The sequence below is a fragment of the Lepidochelys kempii genome, chromosome 5 (genome assembly GCF_965140285.1).
Source record: "Lepidochelys kempii isolate rLepKem1 chromosome 5, rLepKem1.hap1, whole genome shotgun sequence".
Taxonomy (NCBI): Eukaryota; Metazoa; Chordata; order Testudines; family Cheloniidae; genus Lepidochelys; species Lepidochelys kempii.
This window is the reverse complement of record NC_136384.1, coordinates 78082652-78106498: the sequence shown is the minus strand read 5'-3', so window position 1 is coordinate 78106498 and position 23847 is coordinate 78082652. Positions and strand designations below refer to the sequence as shown.

Sequence of the window (23847 nt, the reverse complement as noted above, 5' to 3'; positions counted from 1 at the left end):
GTGCAAAAAGGAATAGTGGAAAAGGCAGCAATTCAATTATGCAATTTAGGATAAAAATGTATACAGGATATCAAGTCTCACGGTTCTGGATATAAGCCGATCACAGGATATAAGCCAAACACCAATATATGGGCCTATGAAGAATCATTCTCCATGCACGTTATTGTACATTTGTCCATAAGAGGGGTTTTACACTTTCCTCTAAAGCATCTAGTGCTGGTGTAATCAGAAACTAGAAGGACTATTGGTCTGATTCAGCAGTTTCTAACAAGATTCTCATATACAGAGAAAGGTCATGTCCTGTGGTTTGGCCTCTCTGTATAGTTTCTGGTTACTTTATCTGACAGAATATACTCACATTTCGAATGTTTTTTTAAAATTTGTCCCTTTTCTTTTTTGCTACTATCTCTAGGAGTAATTTGGCATAAAGTGTCCATGACTCCCCTTAGCAAATTTGCCTATGCTTTTTTCCCCCCATTTCACATGCCACTAGGAGGACAAATAATTGAAAAAAGGTCAGATTTATCCTAGTTCATGGTAAAAGTGGTAGCTTATATTAGGTACAGTGAAAAATGTAATTAAGCTCTGAAACGTCTGAATGCTATTTTAATGTGTTAGCTAGTTCCATTAATATTATTTGTATTGCAATAGTGCTTAGAATTATTGTATTAACCAATGCACAGATATATGGCAATATGTGATCCTTGCCTGAATCTAATTTTAAAACAAAACATAACTGTTTTTCAGAAACAACAGGAGAGAGAGGAAGAAGGGAGGACAAAGGTAAGGAGTAACAGTGACAAGATCATATGGTTATGCAGATTAGCTAGCATACAATCTGATTCAATTAGGTGTTTTATACAAAAATCCTCTGCATTTCTTTACTTCCAGCTTTTTGAATTCTGTTATTATTTTTAGTATTGTGATCTATTCCTCTGCCTTTTTCTAGTCTTTGAATAACTCTGCTTTTGTCTTTGTTGCTGTGTTAATTATGTGCCATTGTGCTTGCTTTAGACTGGGAAAGCTGAACAAAAGATAGCACAAAATAGTGCATGCACTGCTACTCTGACAGCCTTTCTGAGTCTTGTTTCCCTGCATCATGGTGTTAATTTGCAACTAGTTACTTTGGAAACGCCTATTCATGGTTTCTGATCGAAGAGCTGGAACTAACCAAAACTTCATATGGGTCAGAGGGCAATCAAGCTTTAGCTCCCATCTGTGAATGCTGCTGCAACAAACTGGCATAAACACTCCTGAATAATAATCAGGATACAACAGAAGCCTCTCTGTTCCCATGGTCAGCATCTGAGTAGAAAGTGACGTAATCCACAAATAACTGAACAAAGTGAACTGCAAACATTCTGCAAGGCAAAACTTCGTAAAGAAATACATTTTAATTTAGTAAACAAGTAGATTTTAAGATGAAAAGCATCTGCATTTTATATTATTTCAGTTCATTATCTAAATTACTAATATTGTCCATCATGACTACCTAAGATTAAATATCATATTTGTACATAAACTCCACGTTTCATTTGGAAACCCATGCACGCAGTTTCTGATTAACGGGGATCAAATGGAGTTGCAACGTATGATATGCACCTAATCAACTGTCGACTTATCGTATTGTCTTACAGATGTGTTTTATTAGAAATGCCTTATGAAAAGGATGACACTTACCAGTAATGATATCTGCCCTTCTTTCACAATGTTTAAGATGCTTTTATTTTTTTTCATGTCTTCACCCCTTTCCTCTGGGCCTCCTGAGCTGCTCCAGTTCATATTACTGTTCAGTTCATCAAGTTTGTTTTCTGTCACGGCTGTCTGCAGATGAAAAGTCCTCAGCTGGCAGTTTGGCATTGTCTTCTCAGTTTTATGAGCTTGGGGATCAGTAAATGTCCCGTTGAGGAAGCCCTTGCTCTGGGCTTCAGTTTCATGGACTGAGCTACATTTAACTAGAGGCTGGGAAAGCTCTAATTCTTCAGCTAAATGCTTGTGCTGATTAAGGACAATGGACTGCGCATTTCTCATCTGAGAGCTTTTCACAGGGGACAGAACACAAAACTGTGTTGTGCTGGCTGGCAAGTTCTCACTGTTTCCTGCAGAGCAGGTCTTGCCACTCAGACCATTCTCTGTTGAACATACACCCAAAATCCTTTTCTCTGGGGCCACCTTGGTAAAAGAAGCAAGTTGCTGGCTTGATTTAATGTAAGGCACATCCAAAATTTCATCCATGTCCAGGTCATAATGCTCCAGCTCCCCAAGCAAAACACCAGACTCAATGCTTTTACTTTTAAGGCCCTCTCCATCTCCTGAACACTGATCATCATTCTGAGATGTAGGGTGAGAATCGCTACCTTTCTGGTATTCCACCTTCTGGTTCTTTTGGTCATCACTTTCATTGTTCTCGGAGCTCTCCGGCTGGTGCTTTAGTGGGGAAACCCTCTTCACTGGTCTGAACTTACTGTACATGTCTGCAATTCCTGTTGGTTTTTGTGCATTTCCAATAAGAGTTGAAACACCACAGCTCCAGCCAGTGCTTGAAACTACAGAAAAAAAGTAATTTGAGTAAGAACAGAACATCAGTATCAGGTGTGTATGTTTATCCAGTTGTATACTTTGAAGATTAAAGCACAAGGAACAGAAATTTACTAGAAAACATGTTACATTCACACCTAAGCAGATTTGCAGTTAACCATATTTCTGCTACAGTAATACCAAAATTAAACAGTCTGGAAAGAAACTCTTTTCAAATTTGACATACACCTTAAACAAAAAGAACTGAACCAAATTTAATGAGAAAAATGTAAACCCCAAGTACATGATGCAGGTAACATCAATTGGTAAAGGTCTATTGGCATCCATATTAATCCTGTCATAAAACCATGGTAACCTATGCTCTGCCATTTTTATCTCATTGAGCTTCATTGGAAGAGTGGGATATTCTTCTGCGCGTTTAGCAATAGGGCTGTTTGGAAATTTCCCATCACAATTGACTTTCACTGGAAATTTGGATTTTTGACTAAAAGTTTTTCACAAAAACTGTCTGCTTTCTGCAGAAAAATTTTATTCTTCATCAAAGAACTGGAAAGTTCTTGGACTCTGGTTGAAAATGAGATATCTATTTGGATGTGCCACTATGGTGCCTCAAAGGAGCTGTAATTCCTTGCCTTATGTCCCCATTCTCCTCTATGGGTCAGGCTCCCCAGCTTGACTTTATGCCCCATTATATATTGCAGGCATGGGACTCCTGTGGTGCACCACGTCCCCTCACCCCCAGGGAAAATTGTGATGCTTCATAGGAAACGTACTCTGACCCAGGGAGCTTGTATGGGAGAGGGGGAGCATGAGGCACCTGAACCTCAACTCCCATGAGGCATTACGTCAGGATTTCGCAATCAGAATATCTGGCTTTTTTGGTGGAAACATTTCAGTTCTGTATTTTTCATGGAAAGTTTCAAACTACTGGTTTTCTTTTCATTTTGGTTGAAAATTTTATGCAGAATGCCTCGATTTTTCAACCAGTTCTAGTCAGTAGGAAAATCCTCCACCCTTCCATAACTACAAAAAGTACAGTCCCAATTCATCATAACCACAGTGCCCAGAATCAGTGGAACCCCAATACTAAGCTTTATATTTATATTTTTAGTGGGGAGGTGGGAAACTCAACAAATTCTTTCACTAAAATCAACTTAGATGTTTTCTTTTCAGGTGACCTATAATGTTTATAAAGAATGAGCACATTCTAAAGAGGCACATTTTAAACATGGTAGATTTATTACTAGCTGTAGTGCATCAGTGAGGTCTAATTTGTGATCACATACATAATCTGTAACAAATACCTTTCTTAAGAAGCAGCAATATACAGTTTTCAATACATTATAGAAGATATGAATCAAAAGGATAGTAGTGCTTAGTAAATGGAGTTGTCCGACTATCACCTTGATTTTTTTGGAGGCTCTTGTGAATATATATCAAAGAAAACAACAACAACAACAAGACAAGTAATTTAGTGGGCCAAAAGAAGAACGCATTATACTGATTTATTTATGTATTGTATAAGATTCTAGGTTCAAAGGGTTACACTTTTATGTTGGTTTTATTTACATGTGAAATTTTTTCCAAGTGATACAGGGAAATGAATACCATATGTTTTCCAGCTGTTTTGTTCTGACAGGAACCATTAAGGACCCTGAATGGAAATGAATTCTGCCTGAGTCTTATGAAAACACTTCTGTCAACAGAAGGGTCTAGACAGAGAAAACGGCATCAACATTTTGTTTGTCATCACTTTCCTTATGCTTAGATCCATTATTCTGTTCCTAGGCTGAAACAAGCTACCTCTTTGCCACTTTTTAATCTTAAAAATTAAAATCCACACATAACAGTGACAGATAAAAATATTAAATCTGATGTTAAGAGAAAGCAAAAGCTGTTTTCTACAAAGCTTTCTTGATTCACCACATGTTCATTTAATTCTTGTTTCCTGCATTACATCCACAGTAAACCACCTTTTGCTCATTACTCATTTTTCCTTCTATTTTGTCCACTACATAAATCGGACATTTCTTTATAAGTATTGCCGACAGAAAAGCAGATTTAAATACAACACAATTATCTAAGTTTCCTGTAACTCATGAATAGATCTACTTATTTAAGCAGAAAGATGGATTGATATTGCACATAATACAGGACTAGAAGGTTGTAGCGTAAACCCACAGACCCCGATAGGAAGTGAGGCTGATCAGACAGGCAGGCACAATCTATTCTGATGCTGCTTCCTGTGGATGGGGATTGCATATTTTGCACCAGCCATTACACTGACAGAGTGCTGATCCCCCATGAGCACCGGCCCCACTCCACAGACCTGTGCAGAAAGGAGCAGGGCCATGACCTTGCCTCCTCCCCGCCCCCTTGTCATGGACTTCTTCCCTGAGAGATCAGAAGTCAGCAGGGGGTTTGATTTCCAGAGAGCTGAGGGCTCAAGGATTGCTATTGTGAGTAGCTTTACACAGCTGCTCCAGTGGGAGAAGGATCTTGCTCACCCCTCCACACTCATGAGGTCATGCAGAAGCCATTGTCAATCAGGGTCAAATAAAGGCTAACTGCTTGACTACTCTAGAAACCATGACACAGGCACTGAAATGGAACCCAGGAGATTTTATTCAATTCCAAAATCTGCTCCACACTTACGTAACCATTGGTACATCACTTATACAATGTCTCCATTTCCCAACTATAACAAGGAGATAATTCTTCCCTATTTCATAGAAACTGAAGAACCCAGGTTTCCTGAAGCTCATGCTAGTGCCCTAACCACTAGACCATCTTTCCAGTGTGCAAACTTCTCTATGAACTTGCTCAGGAACAGAAGGTTTGATACTGGGTGATAGTTGGCTAGGTTTGATGTCAGGGTGGGTTTCTGGTTGGACAACTGCATGTTTGAAGGAACTGCATGTTTGAAGGTTTGAAGGAGTGTGCAAACTTCTCTATGAACTTGCTCAGGAACAGAAGGTTTGATACTGGGTGATAGTTGGCTAGGTTTGATGTCAGGGTGGGTTTCTGGTTGGACAACTGCATGTTTGAAGGAGAAAGGGAAGATTCCTTCTCTGAATGAGTTATTGGCTATTTTGGTGATGAGCGGCATCTGCTGTTCATGACGCTCTTTCACCAACCTGGAGAGTCATGGTTCAGAGGGTTTGGGTGGAGACTTTCCCAGGTGTCCAGTACTTCTAGAGGCATGAAAGGACTGAAATCTGGGAATGCAGAAGGGCTGTTCGTTGGCCAGTATAGGGGGAGAAGTTCCATGGCGCCTCAGAAGCCTTTCTGAACATGTGATTACTTCACTAAAGTGGGATGATAGTTCCTTGTAACACTTGGTACTTGGTTCTGCTGTGGACACCAGGGAGTAAGGGTTAATGAACAGGTTTACCACCTTGAATGCCTCCTTAGCAACTTCAGAGGCTGAAAGGCAGGTTTCCTGACCTATAATACTGCTTTAGCATAGGCTTTGAGAGATTCTTTCTGTTTTGACTTGTCTGGTTCAGCCTTTGTTTTCCAACATTGGCTTTCAAGTTTCCACCCCTCTCTTTTTATCTGATACAGTGTGTCTGAGAACCAAGGAGGTCTGTGTAGTGATCGGCAGGAGGGTACTGCTTGGAGACCACTGGGCCAATGGTCAAGACTAGAGCATGATGATGATGATATGCTGCTGTCCTTAAGCATGTTTCGGAATTTGATGGGCTCCATGAGTCTTCATAGTCATATCAAGGTCTTGGGTTTTTCTTGTTTCCTGAGAATTGGGAGAGCTATGATAATTTCCTTAATGAGATGACTGTCCTTCCAAGATAGTAGCTGGGTCATGATGTAGTCTATAATGACATTTAGCTTTATGGGTTAGACTGGAGGTGACATGTGAAAGTGCTAGGGAGGTAAGTGAGGAAATGTGTTTTGGGGCTTTTGATTCTGAGGTGTTGTCAGCATGGAAGCTGAAGTCTCGTAGGATGGCATATCTGGAATATTCATCACTGTTGCCGACAAGGTATCGATGGTCTCCATTAATCAACCTTTTAGGCTTTCATGGTTTGTAAATGAGCATACCTATGTTAGGCTTGGTTTTAGTTGGCTCTCATTTCTAACGTCAGATGAATGAATTCAGAATACCTTGTCTTAATGAAGCACCTCTTCTCTGCCCCTGCAGAACTTGGTAACAGCTTTCAATTTCCTATCATCTGAAAATTCCCTTATTGTGGTGTTTACTCCCTTTCCATGATCAGTAATGAAGACTTGGCCTAGCACTGATCCTTGTGGTACCTGACTAGAAACCTGCACAACATTTTAAAAAAAATCTAGCCCTTTATGTTTTAAAGTTACCATTTATATACTGTATACTCCTGTCTTTCCAGTGGTTAAACAGATGGATGATTTTACATTGGGAATTCTGTTGACATCTCTGCCTTATCTTTCCTCTTGTGGTTCATTACTTTACTTCGTCAGAGCCCCTTGAATGAATTAAGACTTTCTTTTATTCCACGTCCAGCGGTCTTGGACTTCGTATACAGACACTGAGGCGTAGTCTACACGAAGGAATATTTTAGAAAATTCCTCACAGTTGTTCACACTGATTCATCTCCACCAGTGTTAGCAAAGATGGGGCTTTAAGAGACAAAGGGATGCTATATATAACAATGGGATAATAAGAACCAGTTCTGAATGTATTTCTATTTTAATTAATAACATCAGTGAAATATATTAACAATTTTAACTGAAGGTGGTGCTGTTTTACAGTTTTAATATACTAGCAGCTTCAAAGAGCACAACTTGTGCTTTGACACAAGTGCTCTGGCATGAGAAACTTGATTTGTGAATGACCCTGTGTGTGTGAGAGTGGGTGTTCTCAACTTCCTGGATTTCAGTTCCACTTATCCATTAGGACAAAGTAAGGTCTGGGGTTAGGATATGACAGAAACAGGCATTACTATTAGCTCACTCTACATCTCTTTCCAAATGATCCATAGAGCAATAGCCTCAATGAAGGATTCATTTGTCCTAGCTTGGCTAGAGGAAGAGCATTGCAAATGCTGTCAACTATAATGGATAGGATATAGAGGAGAGAGGGAGGGAGATGATAAATGAATTGGGATCTTCCAAACCTTGTCTGGACTGATTTTAGGATGTGACCAGGTGAGGTAAGGGAAAATCCACACTCAGATGTCTGGGAGGAAATCACAAGGTTAGTACAGATACAAAATAATGAAGGGGAGGAAATTAGTTAAAAACAACAGATTTTAGGCTGAAGAAGTATCACAAGTATAATTGCATTACTATATACCCATTATTCTAATTATTGTTTATCTGAACGGAATCTTGTATCTTCCCTTTTTTTCAGGGCCTGACATTATCCAATCTTTCATTTATTCCAGTAATTTCAAACATATTTAGTTGGGACACACTTAGGAGGAATTATAAATACCCAGAACTTACAAATACAACTGCCACCAAATCACAATTGTACCTTAATATAAGTCACATATTGGTAAACTACCAAATAGCGTGACACATAAATTGTGCAGAGCGTACTGCTGGGGGAATTCTGTGTCACTGCGCATGCACAGAATTCATGGCCCCTGCAGATTTCTTTGCTTGCCCACAGAAAAATGACTTCTGATGGGAAAACCAAGGGAAGCCGCCAGAGCGGTCATGCACCCACTCCCTGGCAGTGCAGACAGGTCAATTTGGGCACCCAGAGCAGCCAGTAGAGACGTAAATCACCACCTGGGGGAGGGAGACTGAGTAGTCATGTGTATGTTTGAGAGAGAGAGAGAGAGAGAGACTCTCTCTCTCGCTATTACAGTGCTCTCAGCATGGAGAGGCAGGGCTTTGGGGTATTTCTGAAGAGGTAGGTGTGGGGCAGGCTCTGTTTCCTCAGGCAGAGGAGAATATAGCAGCCTGCCTGCTTAGTTAATAGTTCCCATTGTTTTTAGTTAATTCCCCCAGGAGTATAAAACAGGTGTAAAATTTTTTTTAAGGCTCCTTTACATTGCCACAATGGGGTAAAGGAGCCTTATTGTAAAGGACAATATGGCCTTATAAATGCTTATGGTGCTTTAGTTATGAGAACTGGTCTAAATTTTTGGACTGAAAAAATGTCCTGTCAAAATGTGCTCCATGAATTGTTTGCTGCTGACCTTTTTGGACATGGTCAGTAGCCAGTATAAATTGTGAGTTTGAGTCCCCAGCCCTCACTTGTTCTTCAGTTGTCTATTATGTAACATATGGCTGAATATATTTGTTGACTAATAATTGGAAGCAAAGGGTCAATACCCCCTGGATATTCTTGTGAACCATGCTTAATTTAGTTCAGTGGATACAGTAGCATAGAAGGTTACTGAGCTAACCTTTCACTGCTGGGGATAAGAGGTCAGTTGGTTTACATTAGTAAGTGAATAAAGATCTCCAGTAGGATGCTGTTCTTGTTCTAGACACCTATTTAACATCATCACAAAGTCATCTCAGCTAACAGCATACACCTTAGTACAATAAACTAGCTCAGTGAAGCTGGTTGGGCACAGATGTCTTGAACTATTAGCTCCAAAGGCCTTATCAAATCTACCTGTCTCCCCAATGTTCACTTACTATGAGAAAGAAAGCAACCAATTTCATACTGAACAATGAAGGCAAGAGGAGCCGATTTCTGCTCAAGTAAATCATTCTTGCTTAGAAAAAACTCTGGAAATCAAGTGACCTATGGACAAACAACACCATATCAGAAACTGAACTAGCTGAAATTATGTTTAAACTGATTCCTTTAACTCTGGTTGGCCTCAACATAGATAGGACCATAAAGGTCCTTGGATCTAATTACCCTGACTATGAACAGCCCTTCCATGAGGCAGGATGGGACAGAAAACCCTCATAGGATATGCCTGTATTGCAGCTAGGAGTAAACCTCCCACTTTGGGTTGACAGACTTGCACTAGCTTGAGCTGAGCTAGCACACTAAAAATCGTATTGTGGATGTTGGAGCTCTGGCAAGGTCAAGCCTAGGGGGTTTTCCGCCCAAGCCACAATGTCCACACCACTATTTTTAGTGATCTAGCTTGAGCCCCGCTAGCGCAAGTCTGTCTACTCATGCTGGATGCTCACTTTCAGCTGCAGGATAGACATACCTCCAAATTCTCCCTGAATCATTTTGTGTCATGAAGGAGAACTGGATGGGCCAGAACTTACCTCATACCCTTTCCCCACAGAAAGGAACGTGCTTTCCCTCTTAAATCCAGTGGAAACCCAGGGATCTGGAACACCTGACTAACTGTGGGGCTCCCTGCAGCTTTACTGAACTCCTAGGTTTCTCTTAGACTCCACAGTCCCAGCAATGTGCCCATTAAACAGTAACTCCCTGATGGTGAGAGAGCCACAGAAAAGATAAAATGCCCTCACTTTGCATTAACTCTGTTAATTTGTGCAGGATGTGGGAGAAAGTGAGAGACTGAGGAATGCATTTCCCCTTAGGCACAGATCCTTGACCTTCAGGAGACAATAGAGCAAGAAGATGCCATGGAGGTGATAGACCCAACCCTTTTACACCATGGGGAAAATCCAGCTGGAGGGGATTCTTCTCTCAGACCCGTTGGCCCCTCGTTGACCAAAAGAATGGACAATGAGGGGGGAAAAAAGATGCATTAGTGGATTTTTGAAAATAAGAAGTGAAATCCAGATAACCATGGGCCCTGAAGGAGCAACAGTCAGGCAATAAGGACAAAAAAAATCTGTTGAAAAGTTTGGAAGGAATCCATGAGAAAACATTATTTACCAATCAGCATGCTATGTTTTCCTAGCATTAAAGGTATTTAGAGCAATTTAAAATCAATATAACCAAACGCTTTCTCATGTTACCACCACATTATTCAAACATTTAGATGAAATGGGTGAAGAAAATGGTATTGAGTAAACCCCGTTCTTACACCATGAACAACAGATTAGCAATGATGTAATAAAGGATTTTAGTCTCATCAAGAAGTTCTGGTGACACAATTCAGTTCAAATTATCCTGCAGTGACATTGCTGTACACATATCTTCAATTTTTTAATATAAAATAAAAATCTATCTATATTTTTCTGGATTCTTGACCCCTTGCTTGAACTTGCTGAACTAAAATAGAAAAGAAAAAAACACCAAAAAACTGATTCAAACCCACAGCTGGAGGAAAAAAAAGTGGTAATTTATTTTTTCTGCAGTACACCTAATCCAAAGCACCACTACTGAGGCAGAGGAAAAGTCTCGAGTGCACAGTGGTTATTATTTTGCTAGCCCTATTATTCGGATATGTTTAGCTTTCAGTTCATTCAGAAAACAGCTCTGGGATAAATTTATGCCTGGCTTGACATAAGTAACTTGCCTCATTTCTTATTGGGCACGATTGGGAAGATGAATGGAAAGTTAAGTTCTTATCACAGGCAGTATGCTGGAATTAGGATGGCTAGCTCAGATCAGGAGAAATATTCTGCTATTAGTAAACAAGCCTAAATGTAAAATAAGGTAGAGGTCAGATTATGCATGAACAGCACATTGAGAGAGCTTGCTGTACCGGGACTGGTTCCTAAAAAGTAACCAAGCCAATCATGAAGCATGCGATAGAATGTATATTAATGTGATGTGTGAGTAAATGTAAAGGAACAAGTTTTCTGTGTAATCTGGATCTGTGACATATCCTGTGCGCTTCCACCTCCTGCGTTTGAGATTAATCAACTAAGTGTAGCTTTACTGTTTACCAAAGAAAGGAACCTGAGTGATGAGATGGGAGTTGAACCGAGTTCTGGGGGAAGTGAGTGGAAGAGGTCTCGGGGAGCCCCAACACTTCTAATACTGCACAGTTGTTTTGTATGTAATTATAATTTAAATTGTCAATGGAGTGCAGACATATCAGGTTGTCTTCATTTACAGTTTTTAACATCTTCTTAATGTATCCAGTAGGGGCTGGATATATTTTCTCTTTATATGGAAATACATAATAAATAACCCTTGGAGAGTTTAATAGCTTTGCTATAATCAGCAGATCAGGAAGTCAGAAGGACAGGAGACCACCAGTAGAACAGAATAAAACCTGGGTTTTTCCCAGTGACTGAAGTCAAGCCAAGCCATTTTCCCCATACATAACAGGGCTGGGTTTGCCTCCTAAGCTGCAGTAACAGGAAAACCCCATTGTTTGAATGGTGAACCTGTGTGTGAAGGAGAAGAGATGGGACTTGTAGTCTCCTGCTGCAAGAGAGGATGAACCCAAATACTTGTTCTGGGGTCCATACATAACTGCTAATGTTTTTTAAAGTTTTGCAATAATTGTCCACTTAAGCCAGGACTCTGAGGGCTAGTATGCCCCCATATGACGGTGGTGTGTATATGTATCCTAAAGTTTGGCACTTACTTAGCGCTATACAGTCACTGATTAATTATTTATCCAAACTCTTTTTGAAGACAGGTAATTATTATCTCTATTTCCTAATAGGGAAACTAAGGAAGAAAAATTAAGGTTTCTCTCTAAAAGGCAACTATGTAAAAATGACCTCAGCTGATGTAGCTCTACTGATACTTCAATGGAGTTATACCTATTTATGCCCATCAAGGATATGGAATGGTATCTTCTCACTCAACAGTTCTACTCCCTGCATATATTCCATTATACGTTTAATGAAAAAAATACGGTCATGCTACCTTCAGTCCTACAGAACCATTAGGACTGAAATGGTTACCAGCTCTGAGAAAGTAAATTGCATTCTTTTCTGGATCAAGCATCTTCCAACAGAACTCTTAGTTAATTTCCATTGGTAGGGGTCCCGTGGTGCTACCGTCTGTCTTCCAGAAATGCCTGTAGTTGCATCTATCCAACCCTATTCAAGGCAATTGGTGTGTAAAGTAGTAACTCAGCGGGCATCACTGGAAGACAACTGACAGCAAAAGGGACTTTACAGATGGAACTTAGTTAAAAATTCAGCTGCACAACAGGCTGTGGCTATCCCAGGATCTCTAAGAAGAATCAGACGTAACAAATATTCCAAACTTGTTATTGGTTTATATACATTTACGTTTGCAAGGCTCTCTCTCTGCAAATAAAAAGAAATATTATTTCTTCAAAGAGAGCTGAGCAGACCATTCTGGCTGGGAGACTAGAGAATGAATTGTGACTTTTAGTGGCAATTCCTACCCTGCTCCCTCTTGCTTTATCCCCTTTTTGTGGAACAGTTTATGTAGAGATCTGTATGTGGAAGATTATAATTTAAAGACGCTCCCTCATATGGGACAGTATTATAAATATAGTAGTTTAGAAAGGTGTCGTGGAAGCTGGGATTGAGAACACAGCGTAGCTGTGTACAGCAATTCATCACAGAAGTTCTGTAGTTTGTTTTATTCCTCTCTCATTCACTGGTTTGTTGTTTAATGACCCTCAAGATCATTATAGTTTACATCCCATTTCCCACCCCTTCCCCACCCACTTGTTTGCAGCAGAAAAGTATTGTCTGTGTAGACCCTGCCCTACCCTCTGCAGCCAGTCGCAGTCTGAACAGAGAAGTAATTGAGGCTTTACTTCTCTTTATTTTCAAGTCCAGCTGCCATAAGGATTGTGACAATCTAGCCCTTAATGATTCTGGCAGGAGAAGCAGCTATTAGAAAGCTTCAATTTATCTACAAACCTTGGTAATTTACAACTATGTGAAAGGAAATACAGAAATAAGGGTTGCCAAAGTCTGGCATGGTCCATCTTCCCATGAATTTCAGGTCTCAGGTTTCTGCTGTAAATGTTTTAGATTCAACAATATTAATGAAAGCACAATTAAAGCATCAGATGAAAGATAAACTTTTCATAGCTCCACACTAAAGTATTACTCTCATCAATTCATTTTTGTTCATCACAAAAAGAAAAACAAAAGAGGCTTAATCTGATTTAGAAAGTGAAAAACAACACTGCATGAACTTTTTGTCAGTGGGGGGGAAAGGTCTCCAGCTGGTTCTCATCTAGATGCCATGATTCTTCATTTAGTTTACACTATTAAACTCAAAAACTTTGCTTTAATCTTAACTGTTACAGTATGTCCTAGATTCTACTGTACTCTACTCTATCTTGTAGCATCTCTGATAGGATTTCAGACCCTGGCAAAATATCATCCCTCAAACTGGTCACGTCATAGGGGTAGTAAATGTATCCAACATTCTTTCATTGGCGCCTACATCATTATGTCTTGTCACCAATGGTTTCTTGGGTTTTCAAGTAAATTGTTGCATATATTGTGGTTTGGAGTTGCTCAGATGAAGCCTTACGTTTATACAGCCAAATCCTTTTATGGAATTTTTTTTTTTGTGCTAATGACCTAACATCTGTTGGAAAAAAAAAATCCATGTTTCCAGAACGCAGTACAAAAATAAAACAAAAACAGCAGAACACTGCCAAGAAGCAAAGGCTGTCAAGTTCTGCAATTTAAGAAGCAGCCTAAAAGAGGATGGGAGAACAAAAGTGGGCAGCATACCTGATATGTCTTCATTTTGTGTATCACACCTTCTACATAATTCTGGGATAGTCTTGAGAGAAGTTACCGAGTACTGAAATAGAGAGAGGGAAAAATGCATATAAAGTACAAATTGGTTCATTCCCAAAATTATACAAAAGAAAAACACAGTAGTAGTAGGGACATTTCAAGTGTCCTATGTAGCTGAGTCCTGAGGCTACCCCTAATCTGCACGAAATGGAGCAGCTGCCTATGAAGGCAACTGCATCCCAGCATCCAGCGCTCCATCAGATATCAGTATTTCTTGCTGCGACTTGTCATCCCTGTGGAGCATAACTGCTTGGGTCATGATGACATATCACATATATTAATAATTTCCACAGGTGGCACCACCATATTAAAATTGACAGGGGCTTTAGAAACCCAGGGACTACTTTGATCACCTGTGCTATACATTATGGTGTTTGATTTTGCAAGTTCCAGCATACCTCTCTAACATAATTTGCTTTATAGCAGATAAAATTCAGATTTATACAATGCTCTATGAAAAAATATGCTAGTGTGTTAGAGATCTGATCTCAGATACAGACACCTCCCCACAATGCACAGGAAAACAAGAACATAAGTCTACTCATCCAAGAACAGCTTTCATTAAAACAAATATTTGATGTGAGGGGATACACCTGATGTTGATCAACAAGTTATTCTTTGGATCCAACTTTAAAAAGAGCAGGGGGGTGGGGTAGGACAACATATTTATCCGACTAAGCGGCAATCATTTCCTTATAATCTTGTGGAATGCCTTCAATCTGCCATATGATCCAACATCATAAAAATACAATTTCCCACAAACAGAAATCTGGTTACTCAATATCAAGAAACCCTTAATCTAATGCTAGAGTGTCACAAGAGTTTCCTTTCAAACCAACACATATCTGAAAATCATTATGCCTTTGGAAAAAAAAAATCAGTGGCTTTTGCACATTTAAAAGCTATTAAAAACAGTTAAAAGGTAAAGTAAAAAATAAATATTTAGGATTAATATAGCACAAAATTTTGAGGAATGTATAAAAACCCTATGTTCTTAAAGGAAGACATATTTTTAGCTAGTCTGCTATTGACAGATGAAGCAGAACAACGACATACAAAAACATGGCAGCTTTCGACACAGAAAAGGAACTGTCATACCAGTTTTGTTTTTTTGTTGACAGTTTGCCAATTGCATGTCTGAAGCAAATTGAAGTTCAAGTGACAATATGCCTCTGAATGATACAAAAAGTAAATCTCAGGTGACCAATTACAGAAATAACTTACTCGTTTGATTCAAGTGAACTCAAGTAAAACAGCCACTCCATGGATTGTGGCTACTTCAAACACACACCACCCCCCGCCCCCCCCCCACCCAAACACAGCCCCCTTCCATACTTTACTTTTCTCCTTTAGGCCTACTAATCCTGAGAGATATTGGGCACCTGCAACTATGTCAAATGGGAACTGCGGATGCTAATTATTCTCAGCATCAGAACTTTAATTTATTAATTAATTTTTATATTGCAAAGCTACCCAGAAAGAAGTTCCATTATACTAGGGGGCAGTACAAACACATACAAAGATTTTGTCCCAGCTCACAATCTAAGGTTATGTCTACACTGCAATTAGACACCTGTGGCTGGCCTATGCCAGCTGACTCGGACTAAGGGGCCCGGATTAAGGGCTATTTAACTGTGGTGTGGATGTTCGGGTTGAGACTGCAGCCTAAGCTCTGGGACCCTCCCACCTCATAGGGTCCTAGAGCCTGGGCTCCAGCCCGAGCGTCTACACCATAATTAAACAGCCTTTTAGCCAGAACCCGAGTCAGCTGGCATGGGCCAGCCACGCGTTTTTAATTCCAGTGTAGTTATACTCTAAGATAATAAGTGATATGTGAAGGGTGGATGGAGAAGGATACCATCAAATACAAACTGCATGTATTTTCTGTTGCTGCTATTGAATAAAAAGTCAACTATCGATCTGTACATTTTGGTATTTTACCACACAGATAAAAAAAGATAATGTTGAACTGGCATAGTAAGATTCTTAAAAGAAGCTACCAAGAAATATGGTAGCTCTATAACACCAGCTGGTGCAGGTTAAACTATTACACAGTCTGTAATTCAGTTAGAATTAGGTCTTTTGTACTCTACGGTAATGTGTTTGTCAGGCACCCTCAAAAGTGAAGACCCATTCCGTCTCTGTCTTTTTTCTCCACTCCTGGAAGTACAAACTTTCTTGTTGGTCCTACGTTGTATTAAAATATATTCAGTTAACCACAAAAAAGTCAATTAACTGTGTTATAAATCTGATGATGATGTTTAACGATATATGCTTGATTTCATTAACAGATTTCCTCCCACCCACCTCTGTTCTCAGAAATATTTTTGCATTTTTACATTTCTGCTATCTGCATTTGTGGTCAATACAGAGATGTGGCTTTCAGCTGAGAAACTACAGAGCTGCTAGGAGGTAATAGTACTTGCTTCCTGTAGCAGACCTTTCCCAGCTCTTCCCTCTACTTCCTTCTCTAGCTTTCTAGCTCCAGTCCTGGTCCACCAACAGTTGTTAACCTTTCTTCCAGCCAGAATTTCCAAGTAACTCAATGGATCGAACTGCGATGCTGATAGCTGTGGGGCTCCCATTCTTTATCCAGAATGCCATGTTTGCTACACATAATTCAGGGAAGTTATTTTTTACTTTTCATTCAAGGATCTTAAAATGCTTTACACACATTAATTAAGCCTCACAGCTCCTCTGTGAAATACATATTATTAAACCTAGCTAAAGAAAGAGAAACCAAGGCAAGAAGCAGTTAAGTCATATGCCCCAGCGCACAGAGTGAGTGAGCAGCAGAGTGAGGAAGAGAGGATTCTCCTTCTTTAAACGGCAGACACTCTCTATCCTGGTCTTCACTAACTCAGAAGAGGAGTTATCTTGTGGTTTACACTAAAGTCCAGTTGCAAAACAAAAGCATGTTACAAGACTAGATTGCTTAGTAGTAGTATTTTTTATTTCAACCATGTTACCCAGAGATGACCCAGATTTTAAAAGGTGCTGAGTGCCCTCAATCCCCACTGAAAAAGATGACATTCAGCAAACTTCATGATCAGGGTCTTTAATCTGCAATCTTTATACCTCTATGGTGGAAAAAATGGTACTATTAGTACGAGATTAGTAACAGCAGGCGAGAGATTTCTAAGAATTTAGTGGGAATCCAGATAAATCCAGTTTTTCTGCTGGTAGAAGCTGTAAATCTGTAGTGTCACACTAGTGAAAATGATCATGGCTTGTTAAATAACTAGTCCATTCCAGCAATAATGGACTACAAAATCTTAAGGAACAGAAATTCTAAAATCTTTGCACTTAACATTATTTTAAAGTTTGTATTAAATGAATTTTAAATATACACACCCACAAACAGGCAAACCTTCAGAATATCTAGCAGGGACATTCTAGGCAGTTTCATTCAAGCTTAAAATTCACAACCAGCCCAACAGTAGGAGAAAGAAAAATAATGGAAGAAAAATTAAATGTAGCGGGACAGAGATATAACAGAAACAATTTAAAAAATAAAATTAAGGGAAATGTATAGTGACAATAATGGGTTTTTGTTAATCTTTCACTTGTCATATGGAGCACCTTTAACTTCCACTACATTGGAACTGAGGTGCTCAGCACTTCCCAAGAGACACTCAGCACCTCAATGGGGACACTGACAACCTCACAGGATCAGGTCTGTAGTGACCGCTGAAAGCATCAAGGACCTTGCCCTGCTCCCACTGAAGTCAATGGCAAAACTCTCTCAGATTTCACGGGCACTGGATTGGGTCTCCAGTGCCTTTGTCTTGATCTTAAACTCCTAACTCCTCTGTTTTTACGCCAGATGACACAGACAACTTCTTGTCCATATTACAATTAAGTTTTTTTTCAGTTGTTATTAACATTGTAGAACTTTTCTTAGAACAAACCATTATTGTTTAAATATTATTCTGGAAAATGCAGCAATTCAGTCATCTTCCATTCACATTAAATCAACAAAAGAAAATTAAATTTTAGTTCCAAATTTTGGCCTATCATTCAAAATTCTCGACTGATACTAAATTCTTTAACTGTTATATTGTATTGTAAGTCTGGATATTAAACACTCTCTCAAAAAGATTAGACTTAACTACCAGAGTTAAGATTACAGTTGCACCATTTTATGAATAAGTTTAAACATTTTAAGTAAGTTTTAAAACATTTTTAAATTCACTACTTCATGGTTTAAAACTGTGCAGTACATTCCTCTTTCAGGACACTTTTCAAGGGTTGCTACTTAAACAGTGACCTAGAACTAGTAAAGCAATACATAGAACGCATCACCATATACAGTGCTTCCATAGTAAAATGAAAAACCCTCACTTTTCCCCTCCAGAGACAAGGTTACAAACCCTAGCTCGGGTTGCACCTGAAAATGAGGAAGGTGATCAGATCTTAACTATTCCCTTCAGGGTTTTTGTGTGCCTTACAGACTTCTTACCCACAATTCCACAAATTCACAGTCTGTGTCCAGGACACACTGTGGGTGCTGCAGGTCAGGAACAAAATTATGAATTAGCAAAGCAGCCTTACAACATATTTTATTAATTCATTTGTTTATACTGCATGTCTGATACAAATGGCTGCCTAAGCATAACAGATGAATATTTATTGACATTAAAAATGAAAACAAAAAGCTTACACAAAAAACTTTGTCTATGCTATGTCAGTGCTCCCAATCTCTTCCTTTAATGAACACAGAATTCACTTATCTAAACATTAAAACAAAACAAAACACAAAGAATAGCATCCATAACTGTAAAGAAAATAGCAAGACTGGTGGCTTGACTATAAGGAAATAATTTACTTCCCAAGAGCATAAACTATGGGCCAACTTGCTATGATTAACACATTTGCAGCCCTATTCTGATTCTTCATGCTCATGTGTATTGTTTGCACCATCCAATATAGACATACCCTCTGTATTTTATTCTTCACTTTTAACAACAGACAGGAGTTGTTTTTCTATTGGCTTTATAAGTGATACATGTCTTTTGTTTGAATCTGAAAGAGTTTGTAAGTCTTTTAACAGCCTTTTGCCTGTTGTGTCTCTGTGTAAAAATTAGAGGCTGATAATTAGCTCTGCCAAGAAGTCAGTCAACCAATGTCTGGCTGGGGTGAGCAGCCATTGAGGACAGCCAATCTTATTAATAAAAGACAAAAGGCTTTCAAATTCATCAAGGAGTGCAATAGCTAATCTGTGTAAATAAAAAAAAATATTACTGTATTTAATTACCTCTTACTGTTACTTAAACTCACATGTAGCGTATTCTTTCAAATCCAGCTCCAATCCAGCACTGGCACAATGCAGGCAGACCCCTGTACCCACACACAGCTCTCTGGGAAACAGACTGTCTTCCTGTGTGCTTGTACAATACCTAACACATCGGGGCATTTTGTATTACTGCTGTATTGCAATAGTAAGTAATAATAATAATTTTAACTGCATAACATGAGAGTGTAGTAAACAGCCTGTATTTTAAAGTACTAAGAAACCATAAAGGGACCACTAGAACAGTATACAACTTACTAACAGGGCTAATTTTATCTGTCCCCATAGGAGTGACTGGGAAAGGGGGAAGGTTAAACTTGTGCATACTGATTTTTAAAGGTATACCTGAGATTAAATGCAATTTACAAGTTTCATAGTGTTCCCACTTTTATTCATTTCCTGCTCTTCTATTGCCTGTTTCACTTGCTCTTTCATGAGAGTAATAAGTGAAGATGTGCTAGTTGATGACCTAACGTCATTTTGGACAGAATGATATTTCTGTATAATGTAAACAAGAGTCACACTACCCTACTTATATATAAACTACACCCAAATAAATCTGTGATTTGTGGCACTTAAATTATGGTAGTCTAAAAGTCTCAAAAATGAGCATCTTATGGGAGAGAAAGCTATAGTTTTTATTTAATTAGACACATATGTAAGACTTAAAAAATATTTATTTTGCGTTTAAAACATCTCTAGTATTCCAAAGATAGTCTCTGTGGCCGTTCAGATCTGGACCTGTTGGCCAAGATGACCCACAAGGATCTCAGCTGGAAGAGAAATGTACACTGAGAAATGGATTAAGACCACTATAGCACTTCACATAGGCCACAGAACAGCCATCGGATTGTAACAATTTCCAGTCACTACTTATCTGCTTTGGATCTGAAGAGGAAGTGTAGCAGGAAAGTTGAAAATGGTTAACAAAAGTGCTCTGGAGCTGCTCTCTCCACAACAGCATGAAGGTGAAATCTGAAGTTTCAGAAAGCCAAGAGAGCTTGACAAAGAGCCCTAAACAACCCAGACAAATTAGCCACTGCTGGTCACATGCTCACAGGTAACTAGGGATTAGAGAGGCAGTAGCATAAGTGTTTTGTGGACTGACAAAAGGGAGTGTTTTGTGGACTGACAAAAGGAAGAATTTTGCCCCGTTCCCATCCCTGCACGCTTTCCTTGTGCAAAGCCTGTTTATTCATGCATTTGACCACACAAGAGACGAGCAGAGTAGTAGGAAAGCCAGTACTTCTCAAGTTAATCTTTCCTTTGACATCAAATCCTTCATTCTCCTGCCCGGGGATGGGGATATTTCTTGTTCTATAATCTATGCCATTAGCTCCGACGTTCAGCAGGAGGTCAGAGTACTTCCTAATAGCATGGGCAATCTCAGCTGTATAACAGTGAAACTGGTAGTTAAATCCACCATTCAGTAACATCAGGCAAAATGAGAGAGGCAAGAAGAGGATACATCTATTCTGCTTTATGTTTTTTGTAAAACTGGGCCTAGAAAGAGATTACAGGACATAATTTAACATGGAACAGTCCTAACAAGACAGTTCCCCAGAATAAACTATCCTCTCAAGATTGGATCATCGTCTTGTAATGTCTCAATATCTCCCCCCACCCCCTTGCCTTTAAATAAAAGTCAACATAAAAAATAGGTAAAAATAAAACTCATTTTAAAAGGAAGCTGTATGTGAGTAAAGCATCTGGAGCTTTTTTAAAAGGAACCATCTTCCAAAATGCTAGAAAGAAAATAAAATCCTTTGCAAGAGTTTATAATGATGTCTGACGAGAGAGCTTGGGCTCTGCACTTCGTATCATAAAGGTGACCTGCAAATCAAATTAATAAATTCCATTTACAACAGAAATATTCCTGTGTCAAAGTGCCCTCATTCGCCAGACATTCAGCATATAAACAACTTTTAATTCATAAAAGAGAAACATTTGTGGCAGAGATATGATTAGGGAGGGAGGAATCAACTGCATTAGTGGTTCCTGTAATAACTGCCAAGTGTTCACCTTAAATGAACAGCTTTTTTGCTTACAATAGTTACAGCTGCAAGTATTTCAAGAACACCTGGACTGAGACATTTCTTACCTGATCATTTTCTTCCCCTTAGCAGCTTCTCTCAGATTCGCAAAAAGAAAAGGAGTACCTGTGGCACCTTAGAGACTAACCAATTTATTTGAGCATAAGCTTTCGTGAGCTACGGCTCACTTCATCGGATGCAACATCAGATGAAGTGAGCCGTAGCTCACGAAAGCTTATGCTCAAATAAATTGGTTAGTCTCTAAGGTGCCACAGGTACTCCTTTTCTTTTTGCGAATACAGACTAACACGGCTGCTACTCTGAAATCTCTCAGATTCATTACTTATGCACTAATTCTCCTCCCCCCGCCCATATGGAAATTGGAAGTAGTCCAGTGAGTTGCTGGATACTCCAGGACTAAGCTCCGCCCTTCAGCTCAAGCCACCAGAAGAGTTATTCCACAACTGTAGAAAAATTTCAGCAACCAGTTATTAGCATTAAGAAAAGCTCATATGAAATGTACTAAATTAACCTTAAGACAATATATAATATCTAAGGGCCTGTCTACACAATTACACTGTGGAAAACTGGGCTATGAACTTAGACTGTGACAGGCTAGTGCAGGGTAACTTCCCTGTGGATCCTGCTGCCATGGGTTAACAATTCGTTAGAGTGTTTTGAGCTAATTCCAGTCCAAAGTCGTCTAGATCAAAGTGTGCTCATGAACTGTTAATGTGCACCAGCAAGGTGTACATGGACAATTAGACTGCAGTAGGCTAGTGCAGGGTAGATTCAGACCACAGCTTGCACAGACTAATTGTTAGTGTAGACAAGCCCACAGTCTCCTTTTAGAGAAAAGCTTCAACTTCTATTCTGGTCATTTATCAGGCTCCGGGGGTGGGCTGAATTTGGAGAAAAGCTACTAACAGAAAGAAAATTATCAGCTAAGAAATTTCTCATTCATTTGCAAAGCTTCTCTCCTCACTCATTACTCATAGGAAGAAGCAAGCAGTGAATCTCAGAAAGAGGGAAAGATAAGCAGAATTTAATAATTATAGTCGAGTAATAGTAGGAATGGAAGCTCCCCTTTATAAAGCAACAGCTTTATAAAAGAACAAGTTATGTGGGAACCAACCCAGTAGCTTCTTCCTACCAAAGGATGTCTCTTCAGAGGAAAAGAAGCTTATTTTATAAACCCTCCTTAGATGAGGCCCATACACTTTCCCCCTTTAGTTTCCCCACATACCTAGCATGCCAATTGGTGCAGAATTTTTATATCTTGCCTGCAGCAACTTTGAGGCAATAAGGCCTTTGCATTTCAGATGGAATGAGATGAATAGGGTACAATTGATGTATATATACCATATACTTGAGATGTGTGTTTGGAGCGGTAGGAATGCCCACACATGCCACAACCTTTCAAGGATTACAACAAAATAATAGGAGGACTATTTTCCAGGAACTGTGGAAAGAGGAACTTACCTTGAACAGAAACGGTTTCTGAAGCTACAAGAATAAACTTTTGCACATGGCAACAGCACTGTGTTTTTTGTATAGATATAGGAACTAATTCCAAAACTTGCCTTTCAGAGGTAATGACAACTAGAAAGGCCAGCCACAGGCTTGTCTAGTTTGTCATTGTGATTAAACATGGCACCTCACAGTCAAATAGAGGATTCCATGTGCCTGGCTGCAAAATGCTGCTAAGGCTGCTACCCACATTTCTAAGGGGCTTGGCTGTAGGGAGAAATCTCCCAGAGAAACTCTAGCATAGCTAAGAGCACCAAACTTTGGGATTATTATAATATTTGTATCACAAGCATCTAGAGGTCAGTGCCCCATTGTGGTTGGCACTACACAAAAGAGGCAGACCCTGCCCCTAAGGAGCTTTCCCATTACACCTGAAATATAAATTTGACCAGATCAATGAATGAAATATCCTGGTCGAATTCTCTCTGACCACCAGACTTGATTAGAGGTTAATGAAGAATCCATGATCAACTTCTTTTCCAACACTCAGGGAGTTAAATGTAGGTTTTCCCAGTCTGAATGAAGGAGTCAGTGCATCAAGTACACGGTTCTACATCCTCTGAAGAAACTTCTGCAGGTACATTTTAAGCAACCCTAGCCACTGGAGATAATTGGCTACTGATGGCCCCTCAAGAAATGAATGATGTAATGAAGTTTTGGATATTTGCAAATCTTTGTCATTATGGTAACATTATAGACAGAGCCATTATTTATTTTGATCTCTGCGTGAGCAATTCTCTACATTGGGTCAAAAGCTCTTCCTGATTTTGAAGAACGGGTAGCTATGAATCCTTTCCAGCTGCTCTCCAGTTATGAATGATTCTGTTTCTCTGTACAAGGTACTGATTGGCATGTTGTCTATGTATGGGTATAAATGTGTAATGTGCGACCTGGGCCTTGCTGTGA

The 23847-nt window shown here is 39.3% G+C and overlaps 1 protein-coding gene across 3 annotated transcripts in view; it reads right to left on the bottom strand.

Annotated features, from left to right (window-relative positions):
* SNCAIP (synuclein alpha interacting protein) overlaps positions 1-23847 on the bottom strand; it is a 101534-nt gene that overhangs the window by 33455 nt on the left and 44232 nt on the right. For all 3 annotated transcript variants that reach the window (XM_078852854.1, XM_073344812.2, XM_073344813.2), the window contains exons 3-4: positions 14017-14089; positions 1681-2546 (exon numbers count right to left, since the gene is read on the bottom strand). In XM_078852854.1, coding sequence (XP_078708980.1) covers positions 1681-2546; positions 14017-14089 — 939 coding nt within the window. The remainder of the gene's footprint in view (positions 1-1680; positions 2547-14016; positions 14090-23847) is intronic.